Source organism: Botryllus schlosseri, chromosome 1 (genome assembly GCF_051294905.1).
Source record: "Botryllus schlosseri isolate E-star chromosome 1, Bs_hap1, whole genome shotgun sequence".
Classification (NCBI taxonomy): Eukaryota; Metazoa; Chordata; class Ascidiacea; order Stolidobranchia; family Styelidae; genus Botryllus; species Botryllus schlosseri.
In genome coordinates, this window is record NC_137236.1 from 25,512,246 (window position 1) to 25,525,134 (window position 12,889).

Sequence of the window (12,889 nt, forward strand, 5' to 3'; positions counted from 1 at the left end):
CACCATACCCAATATGTATCCCATACGAGTGGAGTGCATTCTGTTTTCGTGAAAATGTATATAAACAAAAGAATCTACTATACCTCTGGGGCTATATCTTGGTGATTGGCCTATTTACCTCGTTTTAAAGTATTAGAATGAGTAATTTGTCAACACATACGATAAGGACATACCATAGCCACGGGAGAAACCAAGAGGCGGTGTGGCGAGATAGCGGAGTGGTATAATCCGCGGCTGCAACACCAATGGGTGCGCGTTCGAGTCCGACCGAGGTCGACTTCCGAATTCCGATACTTAAGTGTTGGAGGTTTACCTAGGCTCCTCCTCGCCACCTCATCCGCGTCAGCGGTGTCTTACAAAAAGCCTAGAGGTGTGCCGTGCTATAAGTCGGCAGTTATGGAAAATAAGAAGAATATCGGACTGGTGTAAATTACCATAGTAGTCGACAAAACACCATGAATACCCCAAAATCAAACAAACCAAGAGGCCGTTTATCAGATTACTTCCTTATCGAGTCTTAGAAATCAATGTGTAGCATCTCACAAGATTTAAATTAGGGCAAAGCTCATTGGTGACTGTGCGATTGCGGGAAACCCAGGTTTGAATTATTTCAGATCTTCCACATCTTTGATATTTGAGACAACCTGGCTGTATCGGAGCTTGAGACTGGCGACCCTGAGCGCAAAAATCGTCACGCGGTATACTACAGCCAACGGTCATTTGCGCATATTAAGATGTCCATCGATGTCATTTCAATGTCATTTTCTTAGCTACAGCCTTGAGTTATTGCCAATTTCTAAGTACCGTATTCACCATTGTTAGGCCGGAAATGATCGTGAACTGCGGTACCGTGATTAATTTATCAAGTTTATTGTTGAACCACAGTGTCCTATATGGTGTCGACACAGGCAAATCTCACGTCTCCGTGAAATAGTATCACGTCACAATTTCCATTTGGCTACAGGAAATTTGACGGTCATTTTTGACCGGCTTGCCGAGCATTAAATTTGGTAAAACGGGTATCAATCAAAAGCTGACTCTGCACTAATTACGAAAATATAAATTTTATTCCGCTCTTGGCCCTGGAACTCCCACGATCAGCGTCGAATTTTTTATTGTTATCGAGATTGCCATTGGGACGCAGCAATGCTGAACAATGCTGTCTGGCTCTTTTTCTCTTGAGCTACTCTCTCGTTTCGCCAGACAGCGTCCAATGCCAATCTCCATAACAATGGGAAATTCGAGGCTGATTGTGGGAGTTCCAGGGCCACGAGCGGAATAAAATTTATATTTTCGTAATTAGTGCAGAGTCAGCTTTCGATTGATACCCGTTTTACCAAATTTAATGCTCGGCAAGCCGGTCAGAAATGACCGTCAAATTGCCTGTAGCCAAATAGAAATTGTGACGTGATACAATTTCACTGAGGCGTGAGATTTGCCTGTGTCGACACCATATAGGACACTATGGTTGAACACAATGATTTGTCATTGAATAATGACCATGTCTCATTGTTGCGGGTAGAAAGTATATGTGAACTAGATTCCGGACTTCAATTGCAAAGTTCTAACCCTGTGGTGCAACCCTCTCCTAAATTTTACACAAGTAAACGATAAGGTAAGAAACAACTCGAAAACTATACCAGTATTGTTTTAACGTGATAGAATGCACCATTTTAAAATCAGGGTTGAAGCTCTCCAGAAAAATCGCAATATTCAAAGGGTCGAACAGCCGCATGCGGGGCCGAGCATTAGTTTAACCAATGCTCACCCCTGTGAGAGATGATGCACGAACTCCTTCTGTGGCATAAACTAGGTCGGCGTATTTTGATAAAATTCTACTCCAGGGTACACAAATGAGAGTTTGAGAGTTTGACTTACGGAAATGCAGCTTTTTTAATTCATTGGGGTGATGTCAAATCTCCAAGAACAAGTTAAAGTTCGCTGCGTGTGTTTCAGTAGAGCCCGCGCTTACACGCAGCCCGAATCACTCTATACTAAATATGTTCGGTCAATTAAATATACCGATCTCACCTTTACCGCAATGCCTTTCATTTTCAGCGTAGTTGCAGTCTAAACTGTAAATAAATCGGTGGTGTCTAATGATTCTGTGAATTCATATGTATCAATGAGATTATACGTGATGATACACGTGACATATCGACAATTGGCTGTCTTATACTGACTGAGCTGACTTTACGAGGAAATTACTAATTAGCTGCGTCAGGCCTGCGATTCTAGTGTTCTTGGCTCATGTGTCTCAAGCCATTCGGGTCTTCCGATTTCGCCAACCGCCATTATTTAATAACACCTTCCATTTAAACTCCGCAGGGTCACGGCTATAGAACCGGAGCCGAGACAAGCAGTCGTAGACCCGGATATCCGTGTATTTTTAACATATTCAACAGAGTAGGAATATGAACTGGAGCCAAAGCTCGGCGTGAATTTTGAATGGATCTGAAGTCCGGGCTAGAGTCAGAAATGTCTGCAGCCTCAATGTACTTAATAAGATGCCATGCTACAATACTATTGGATGAATCCATATACTTTAACAGCAACCCTTCATGAAGATATGAATTCTGGAATTTGACAGCTAAGCAATCACAGCTGCGACCAAGTCTACAAACTAGTGACTGAACCATGTATACTAGACGTCAAGCGACCATTAATATTGAACAGTGGTATAAATGATCTCCGGAACTGGAGATGGTGCGATTCAACATGTGCGACTGTACGATAGGGACGATATGTCTACCTAGGTTACCATTTGATGTTTTGCTTTTTTGGTAGTTGTCAAAGGTCGTTTCACATTTACATAAATTCGGCATTAAATTTGTGAGTTATGAGCGATCAATTTTCAATGAATGTTCTCCGTGCCCTATGTCGGCGGCTCAGAAATAACAGATTTATCACCAATACGGTGTAAAATCATTAATGAAACACCATTAATACCGCAAAATGACGAACGAGGACAGATATGCTTCATAAAAGACAACATATACGTACAGTTGATATTTTGGAACGGTTTTGATTGCGAATCTCCATTTTTAACAATTATAACCGAAATGAAAGGCTATCTATGCAACACCCAAGGACGTGCGATATTTCCACTCCCATTAGGAATGAAGTCACCAGTCTTCAAGAACATTATACACTAACGCGATCAGTGAGCTATTGAACATGATTTGGAAGTTACACGAATGCTTCAGCTCACGGCATATACCGAATGATAGTGCTTTGGTGTATACAGACTAGCATTGACATCGGATTTCGGCATATTACGGATGAATTAAAAGTTTCTCATGACTGGTAATCTGACTATATAACAGTATTTCGAGATAACTTGCTTACTTTTTATCGCACACTTGATTTCGATCGACTTCAATTTGCTTTGAATCGTTCGATTTCTTGCAGTGAAGAAAGCGACTTTCTCCGTCTATCATTTTTATATATATTCGGGTAATAAAAGGGACTAGTTCGTTCCACGCTTAAGGGGTAACTAATTACTTACCCCATTCATGTCTTTCACATATTTCGGGACGCTCAATCGATTGACAAAGGCATTCGTCAGTCAAATTCGGGCAATCAAACGATCCGTCACACAACCTGGTTGTGGGGATGATTATATTGGGATGTCCAATGCAACGGAAGCATGCCGCGTCAAGATGATCTTAGAATATCATATTAAATTAGAAGTTCGAATAGAAAACAGATAAGCGCGATATATATTTGTGTCCGTCTTGTATAATGGTACTTAAACTGGAGGACCCGTCTCCTGCGGAAAGCCTTCTTAGATTTTCGAGGCATACTTTGCCGAAATCTAAGTTTTCAAAAACGGCAGAAAGCAATCTACCAATTGTATTTAACGTCCCAATTACAGATAGGTGGTCAAAATAGTTAAGAAAGCTAAACGATTACAAGTAGAAGTAGCGACTGACAATCTTACACAAATACTAGAAGTATACGCCATTTCGAAGTAGCTAAAAACTACATCAATCAGTAGTATAATTTGCTGTCTTTGCGACTACTCAAATAAGTTGAAACTTATTCTCTGAAACTCTGAGTAACGATCTGTTGTCGTGTACCACCCTTTTCGGCTCCTCGGGTGTAAATACACACATGCCACCACATTTACATCATATAGCCAAGTCTTAGCGTGTAATTCATCCATTGACCAGCATTTGATTGACAACCCCCCTCGCGCCCTGAACTATTCTGACGATATGTTTTGAGTACTATCCAAGAGTATATTTACATTCCATTTAACGGTTTTTGGATCCAAATTTATCAAACTAAACAATTCAGTCCTTGGGAAGCGAGTGGCGCAGTTGGTTAAACACTGCAGCCACGACATCGATGGTTCGATCCTCGGCTCTGCCATGTTTCTATGTGTCGGAGGTTTATCTGGGCTCCTCATCGCCGATCCCGCTGTAAATACAGCGCCTCGAAAAGCCCAGAAGAAGAGAGAGCCGAACTCAGGAAAGATGGCAGCTAAAGACCAGAAAAACGAAGCAAGAACGCAAAAGACCTTGTATTAATGCAATTCATGTGCTGGGCGCAAATAACCATATAGGCGATAAGCGCTAATGTTGTGAATAAAACAAACAAACAAACTCAGTTCTTTTTCGCAAAAAAGGAATATTTGTATATTCCTCAGCTTCCCACTAGCAGCCGTCGCTTAGATGCTGCCCCTCAGGCGCGCACGACTTTTTCAAGTTGCTTGTTGCTAGCATCTACGCTGCATTGTTTCGATAGTTGAATTACCGTTCATGCTATTTAAAAATGCTCATTATTATGTAACTCTGTTCTTTATCCTTTATCGCAGTGGTTCTCGACCTTTTTGTCTTCGTGGACCCCTTTTGGACCGCCACGGACCCCCGTGGTCCCCGTGGACCCCCGCAGGTTTTCGTTCAAAATTAGCTCAATTATCGTGCAACCGTCATCTGTCCCGCGCAAATATTGATTCTAGGTTTGTGATAAACAGCCACAAAATGACTTTTCTTGAAAATAACATCAAACTATTTGTAGAAATTCTGTAGATTTTTATTATTTCGAAACGAATTTTGCAGCTGTATTTGTTGTCTTGAAAATCCGTGTCTTCGATTGGATATGAACAAGTGCCGAAAATCCATTTCCAAAAAGATATGTTGGTGGCGAATGTAAGATTAATGCATAACGCTTTCGACGACAGCTTTCGGTGTGTGTCTTTAATGAACATATCACGTTCCACCTAGTCATTTCTATCTAGCATTTCATCTTGAAGTTAATTAGTGGTTTTATCATAAGATAAAATGGATTGCATGGGGAGGTTTCAATTTCTTTATTGGTACAGATTTAGAAAAGAAAAATCAGGAATTTATATTTCAAACGACTGTGTACTAATTTGCTGTGACTGACAACTCCAAATCCAAATACAGCATTTCATTTTTCAACAAACCCCAACAAAACATCTCTAAACAGCAATATGTTTGCATCGGCAGGCTATTGGTAATTTAACAAGTAAAATGAGTTCGCGCAGTCGGATAATTCATCTCAGACGACCACATTAATGATGCGAGTCCTAAAGTTTTAGAAATTATGAAGGGCAACTGTCTCGTGCTTTTCCTAATTAAAGAATAATGAAAATTAGGTAATCAATCACTTTGCCAATTTAGAGGTTTCGTGGAGCCCATGCAGGTTGAGAACCGATGATATATCGTGTAGGTTGCTCTTGATAAGAGACATGCGAAACGGTCCTATGGTCAATAAAAATATGAATGTACTGGTAAGTGTTAAAAACTGTGTCCATGTTCCGTAAAACCAATCAGTTATTATACACACTTTTTGCTTGGAGTGCAGTGTCTCCTTTTAGAAATAAGGCTACATTGCGCCACCCCTCGTATAAAAAGGCCCCTAGTTGATCGCCGACGATATGAGCGATACAGATAAATTGTATAAGATACTACACTAAAGCTCGGTGCGATTAGGAGATATACTGAAATATTGTGGATCACTAATTTCAAACCAGTTGCTGGACTTGATATTTACTGTGATTAAACCCTCACATGGGCGAATTTATGCGAAAGTGCAAACATGAATCACGCAACCGTTATATAAAATATAATGACGGGGACTTCATGAAAACAGATTAATATTCCATTTAAGTCTCGCGCGAAGCATGACGAAATTGTGTACCCTCCGCTAAAACATGGAGCGAGGTTGTCATCAAATCAATTTTGTTCATAATACATCGACCAACCGCATACATTATCGCTTGGGATCGCACTATGGGGAATTTACTATTAGATTGTCATATCGATGGTATACATGTTGTAAATAAAAATTACTCCTAAATTGCGCTGCCTATGCATAGTAAAGCCACCAATTATCAGCCATAACCATGATTGAGCCGTTGAATAGCACTATATTAATATAATGGTATAGTGACCTGATATAAATTACGACATAAGTTTAATGAAGAGAATTTAATGGCGATGGAACTCCGTAAAAATTCATGTATAATATATTTAATTAGGAACCACCGTAATATCAAGCTATCATTTAGATTAAGGAAATCATTAGTGAGAACCAAGATAGGGAGAAGAACAAATATTGCTCCCTTCGACTTTTTTCAAAGGTAACTGCTTCCGAGCCAAATAAAGATATTGAAAGGAGGTAGGCCAGTCTTGAGATGATTCGGCTGCATAACGGATCATGACTTCTTGTTTAATGCCAACGGACATAGAGGTTCTACATGATATTCTGCACGGCAGATTCACTATTTACTGCTCGACAATTTTATCGCATAGCATACCTATTTCACCTATCATTTATAAATAAATGAAAGCAGATATGTCGTTATAAAAAAACATGAATTATGCATTATTTGTTACCTTCGTCTTTCTCTCCACATAAGCATTCGTCTATTCCTGTGAAGATGAAACATGACTTGATAATCTGTCCAGCACTTTTCAACCTGTGGGATGGTACGCACTTGTGCGGATAAAGAAATGCAGTGCGGATAACAAACGTAGTGCCGATGAGCGCGGATAAACATCGTTTAAATATTTTACTTTTGCTGACCTGGAGTTATTTAAATAAACCTAATAGGAAATGAAAGTTAGGTTTATTCCAAAATGTTGTTGCTGCGACGCATTTGTATAGGCTTGTCTCATTTACGAAATACCACTTATCGTATCTTTTACAGTAACTTTGTCTAGCACCAGCCATCGTGAATTAATATTTACGAATTAATAATATCACACAACCAATAACGTGACTCGGAAACGGGTGTAGCGACATGCGGGAACATGAAGTAAAATTGACTTTCTCGTGTCATTCTTTCAACAATCATCATATTAATTTCGTAATAACGATTCGAATGACACGACGTATGAACATAGCCCTAATTACCATCATTACACACTGACATTTGTAACAATTACTGCAATGCAAATTTTATTTTTTCCTAAACGACTCGAAGTATGTGTCTCGACCAATGTTTTGATTTGGGTATGAGTTGAGGTCACAGTAATAACGAAACATAATGGAAGTTCAATTCTAAATCTGTCGTAGCGGTGACCTCTATAATAATTCATGCTTCGATTAACTGGTTAAATAAAAACATATCTCAATACTAAATATCATCACTATCTCTGAGCACCTGAGCAGGCAGTGTTGGGTGGCTTAATACTGTAAATTGTGGTCTCGTCGTTTTCATAATATCATCCTATTTTCAAATAAACAACAAGATTGCAATGGAATAAAATAGATAGGAAGGTATCAATCGACTTGGAGTAGTCTTTCATAAGTTTCAGATGATTGATACACAAGCTGAAAATAAAGGGAGGACCATGATATAAACATTTGCTAACAATCAAGTCTTAACTCAAGTTGCTGAAAGCTGGTGATGTAACTCATACCCATTGGTTCTCAACCTTTTTAGTTTGCGGGGCCGGTGAAATTTAAAAACAAACGTTACGCGCCGGTGAGCCTGCAAAATCATAATCAAATTACTTAGGACATATGTTTGCAACTTCAAATGAGACATCAGAAATCACAACCTAATTAGAAATCTGCTCCCTCAGATTGAGTAGTGAATATTACGCCCAATATTAATACGGGTAACTGTAGCGATTAGTAGGTCGCGTGGAAAATGGAAACACAATAGAAAATATTTCGTATGTATTACACGTGCTGTACGTGATTCTATAGAAGTTTCTGTAATACGAAGGTATGTTAGAGATCCCTGACATAATATTGATTCTTCGATTGCTTTCGAAGAAACTGTGATTTTGCTAGAGCCATAATGTCGAATGTTTAGGAATTGTACTGCATATTCTACAAATTTCCTCATTAGACAATCAAATGGTATTGTCACCTGCCGGCAACAGAGACATCAGTTAATAGGTAGGGCCTATGTAGTATTTGTTCAATTTCTTGCGAAAATAAAATTTATTCGCGCTAGGCGCGATCTCCCGTGGTTAGCTGGGTCGTATCCGAGGTCATTGTGTTGGGTACAATAGCGAATAAACGGAACACGCAGTCAAGTCGTTATTACAATATGGCTTCAATCATGATGATATGCCGACCTTACGTAATTATGTTTGGATTCAGGATAGTATTCCACTCACAGGGGTTTCGCAGGAGAGGACGGAATGAGACCGTTGGGATATTTTAGACAGACAGATTCTTTATTCGTACGATGATTGTTCACACAAATATGTAAAAAAGACAAACACAGCGATATGACCACATCAAGATGTGTAGTCTTCAAGTCAGCTGTAGTCAAGGCGTAACGTTAGAACATTTAAATCATGCAACTGTCGGTCAGTAACACTTCAACAAAGGATTAAACAAACGCAAACTCAAAACAGTGGTAGTAGAAAAAAAACTGTGACACTAGTTTAGAATAAATACCAGATTTTACTCTCAGGTCTCAATATGTAGAAATGAGCTGAGACTTAAAATTCCGACAGAATGATGCAAATGACAAACCTCTGTGCTCTATTGATAAGGAGTTCCAAATCCTTGGACCAACAAAAGTTAAGGATCTCTGGCACACACTAGCGGCTAAATTCTGTATAAAGATATTTCCAGTGCAGGGGTGTGCGGGATTATGAGACACAGGAATTTCAAAGTCAACTCAAAACAGATCGGCTGGGATGAAACCTTTGCCAGAAATGACCGTCGTTGGTTTCCCAGATCATGTCAATTCAAAATCTCAGCAACTTGTGTGCCAAACTTGTTCAGACGTGACTTAAATGTCGTTGTAAGCAAGACATCTCACCAACCGCTTATCAGAAGCTGGCCAACGATACGGTTTCACCAGTGGTTCACTAAATCGTTCGGTATTGGGTCTCGAGATGATTTCTGCGTTGATTTATACAGCTTATAGAGGCGTAACCTTCACTACATATCGGTGCTCCGTCACAGATGTATTTCTTTGGCAATCTGCATCTTCCAACGCCATAGAATTCGGAATATTCACCAAAGCACGCTCGATAACCCATTTCCATATCTGAGGATGCCGGTATTTCGTCGCTCCCGTCGCTTCAAATATTTATTTCGATTAAATACCATGTGGTCAAAACGGACACAGGGGATTTTCCTCCGTACAGGTAGCCTATACACCATGCAGGCTTGTCTTGGCACATTCATAATCACCCGGAATCGACCGAAACCTCCGACAAACATGTCGAATGCAGTGGCGGCTCGCCCTACAGGGCTACTGGGGCATTATCCGGCCTAATATTCTATTCAATAACAATGATGTACAATTTATAGACGCTCAGCAATCAATATATACCAGAATCACCGTGAAAATCGCATTCTTTTGTGCTTTCGCTTGTAAATGCCCATATGTAGCGAAGTCTGTACGAAAATCGAATTATCTTCTGTGTTTTCGGTTTGTAAATGCCTAGCCAGGGCTTGCCCGGTAGCGCTCATAAAAAGCTTTCACAGTCTGTTCTCTCGAAGCCACTTCAATAAAGATACGGTGAATAACTGTCCTATTCGTCAAATTACCGAGCAACCGGGGCCACTTGGCGAGTCGCCCTGCCAATGTGATGTAACAATGGTATATATACCTGAACACTGTAACCGTTCTATGCATTGAGTCGACCTTTGCTGGTATAAGTCGATTTTGACGGTGTTTCGCAACATGATAATTCTTAAAACTTGATCTGTTACGTCTTGATGGTGGTATTTAACACTGCTCCAAGTTTCAGGGTTGCTACTTAACGTTTAGGGTAGTAATTTCGCATCCAAAGTTGACTGTGTACTGATATGTCATGTATCGCAAACAGATTTTACTAACAGCGGGTATTGGTCTCTAGAGATTTTGGTTGAATTATCCGCCGAAATGCGTGTTTTTGCCCGCTTTATTGTTGTCCGTGTCTTTAAGGCTTCTTGGGTAGGCTTAGGCTATTTACATTGTTGCAATGTTGCATTGTTTAGTTTTCATAGATTTAACCCGGTTCGATCAAGTAAATTCGCCTACGCGTATAGCGTCAGTGACAAATAAGCATTAGGGCTGCTCAAAAATAACTTTTATTTTTTGGATTCCAGCAATTCACTTATTAAATTATCAGGTTACCCTAAAAAACGCTGCACACCAAATTCGATTCAATTCTAACAAGTATAGGACTCCGCAGATCCAATTAAAATTTTTAATTTATTGGAAATATTTTAAAACAATTTCAAATTTTTCTGCCAACCCCATGAAATTGTTGAGCTGTCTTCAAAGACGATGCAAACAAATTTGACTCAATTCCGGCCAGTAGAAGCGGAGTTATGTGAGTTTTTCGTTGATAATTCTCGGCTTATTCATCGCTCAACAATGTGATGGGGTTGGCGGGAAAATTTGATTTTTTTTTCAATTTTACCTAATAAATTGAAAATTTTAATTGGATCTGCGGAGTCCTATACTAGTTAGAATCGAACCAAATTTGGTGTGCAGCAGTTTTAGGGTAACCTGACAATTTAATAAGTGAATGGCTGGAATCCGGAAAAAGAGATGTTTTTGAACAGCCCTAATAAGCATTCTTTGTATTAGTTCGTATGTTACATCGACATTAAATGAATAATAGCTATGACCGCGGAATCATATTGTAATTCACAATTATCGTATGCTTAGATAGGCTACTCGTGCTTTGGCTGAAATTTCACCCTGACTACCATACTGTTACCGATATATCTCAAGTGTGTGGCAAAAATACGGTACATTGTGAAGTTGCCAAGAAATTGGTATATAATTTATTTCATGCCACGTCAAAGGCACAATTGTACAATGTACTTGTGCAAGGACGACGATACGTACGCTACATAGCCTACGTACATTAACAAAAATAACTCGGGCCTATTCCGGAAGGCATCAGAGTATAACCACAGTCATGCAGGTTTACGGTATTTAGAACTGGGAATACTGGAATAACCTAAATTTCAGTCAAAATTTACGTAAGTAATACGCAATAGCCTACCCCATGGGCGTAACAAGACTTTAAAATAGAAGGGGCACAAGGTTACGTCACGGAACAATCATTGAATCGGGCGAAAGGAGCCTAAATAGGGGCAAAGTTTCCCAAACAAAAAATCTCAAGGGGCGGCAGCATTTCTCTGCACCTTCCTGATTACTTTCATATCCATAATATTATGTTATTCAATATTTGGTAGATTTTTGAATTGCTCAGTAAGCCAGCCTAACAAGCAATTGGCATACAGCTTTCGGATCGTATCGATGGTTCGATCCGTCAAGATGAATCTAGTACGGCAAGACTTTTTTCAGCTTCTGATGACATCTGTCGAATAATTTGAAATACGTAAGCCTTGTTAACCATGCCTAACGTCTATATACAAACTGTGTGTGACCACCATGAAGTCACATTTTCACGTCTGAATACATTATTGTGACGTCATTTAGACAATTAAAATCGCATGCACGCCTTGCCCCATTACCCGATATTGTCACGAGCCGCCACTGGTCGAATCTATCATAAATTACAGTGATTATGATGAAATATCATGCCTTTCGGTCAGCGCATTCAATATTACATCACTATACACAGCATGCAATGTCATTCGACCCCCCAACCCCCATGACAATCCAATGAGTGGTATTATTGATGATATTCATGTACAGGTACATAAATATTTGCTAATGCTCCCTATCCTTGCAGCTCCTAGTTTCGATCAATTTACAAATCAGACTACCTTGAAGTTGACAGCATGTCACAATATATAGAAAAGAACTATTGATGATGAATTTTTAGTATTCAATAAATCATTGTGGATGTATCATACGACTTCTTTACTCCGCACATGCTGGTCATGTTGCTAGAGTGAAGAAATGGTGGAAGCGGTGACGAAACCAGATGAATTTCTTTTGAATCCATTTCTCGGATGCATGAATATGTCGTAAGTACCTGCAGTCTGTGAATCCGTTGCAAAAATCACTTGCTGGATAACATTTTTGTCCGTCGAGGCATTCTAACTCCGTTTCCAAACAAGTCAAGTTAACTAGAAAATTAATATTGTTTCGTTATTTGTTCTTAACGAATTATTCATGATTATCCGATGGTCCTGCTTTACAGTCCGAAATAGCTATTCCTTTGCTACATTTTTTTCATTTCCAGTGAGCAGAGCATGTGTAATAGGACTTTGTAAGCACTTTACCATCAGGAACTTTGTTACGCATTAATAAAAGTAATTGATATTGAATACTATTCATATATATCTAACTTGGTCCGTGTTCAGAAAGAGCAAGCGAATCAATAGCACGCACAAATAGTACATGTCACTGTTGAACATGTCAGTTCAAATGGGTTGGTAGGGTTGTAATAGGGTTAGAGTTTGGATTGAGATTAAAAGTTCACAAACATATTTGAATATTATTGATATTCTGTCAATTTCGAAG

The 12,889-nt window shown here is 39.4% G+C and overlaps 1 protein-coding gene across 1 annotated transcript; it reads right to left on the reverse strand.

The window, feature by feature from the left end:
- Positions 1 to 3,232: 3,232 nt before the first annotated feature.
- Positions 3,233 to 12,580, reverse strand: LOC145445773 (uncharacterized). The gene is made up of 5 exons (XM_080323911.1): positions 12,399 to 12,580; positions 9,383 to 9,528; positions 6,870 to 6,905; positions 3,509 to 3,667; positions 3,233 to 3,433 (listed from the first exon to the last, which is right to left on the reverse strand). Exons 2-5 carry the CDS (start codon positions 9,492 to 9,494, stop codon positions 3,345 to 3,347), a joined length of 396 nt encoding a protein of 131 aa, XP_080180037.1. The 5' UTR covers positions 9,495 to 9,528; positions 12,399 to 12,580; the 3' UTR covers positions 3,233 to 3,344.
- Between the last annotated feature and the right edge of the window lie 309 nt (positions 12,581 to 12,889).

Coding starts and splice junctions, on each gene's coding strand:
- LOC145445773 (XM_080323911.1), bottom strand. CDS start 9,494: ATGGAAATGGGTTATCGAGCGTGCTTTGGTGAATATTCCGAATTCTAT. Junction 6,906..9,382: donor AGCACCGATATGTAGTGAAG/GTTACGCCTCTA, acceptor TCATCTTCACAG/GAATAGACGAATGCTTATGT. Junction 3,668..6,869: donor ATGTGGAGAGAAAGACGAAG/GTAACAAATAAT, acceptor TGATATTCTAAG/ATCATCTTGACGCGGCATGC.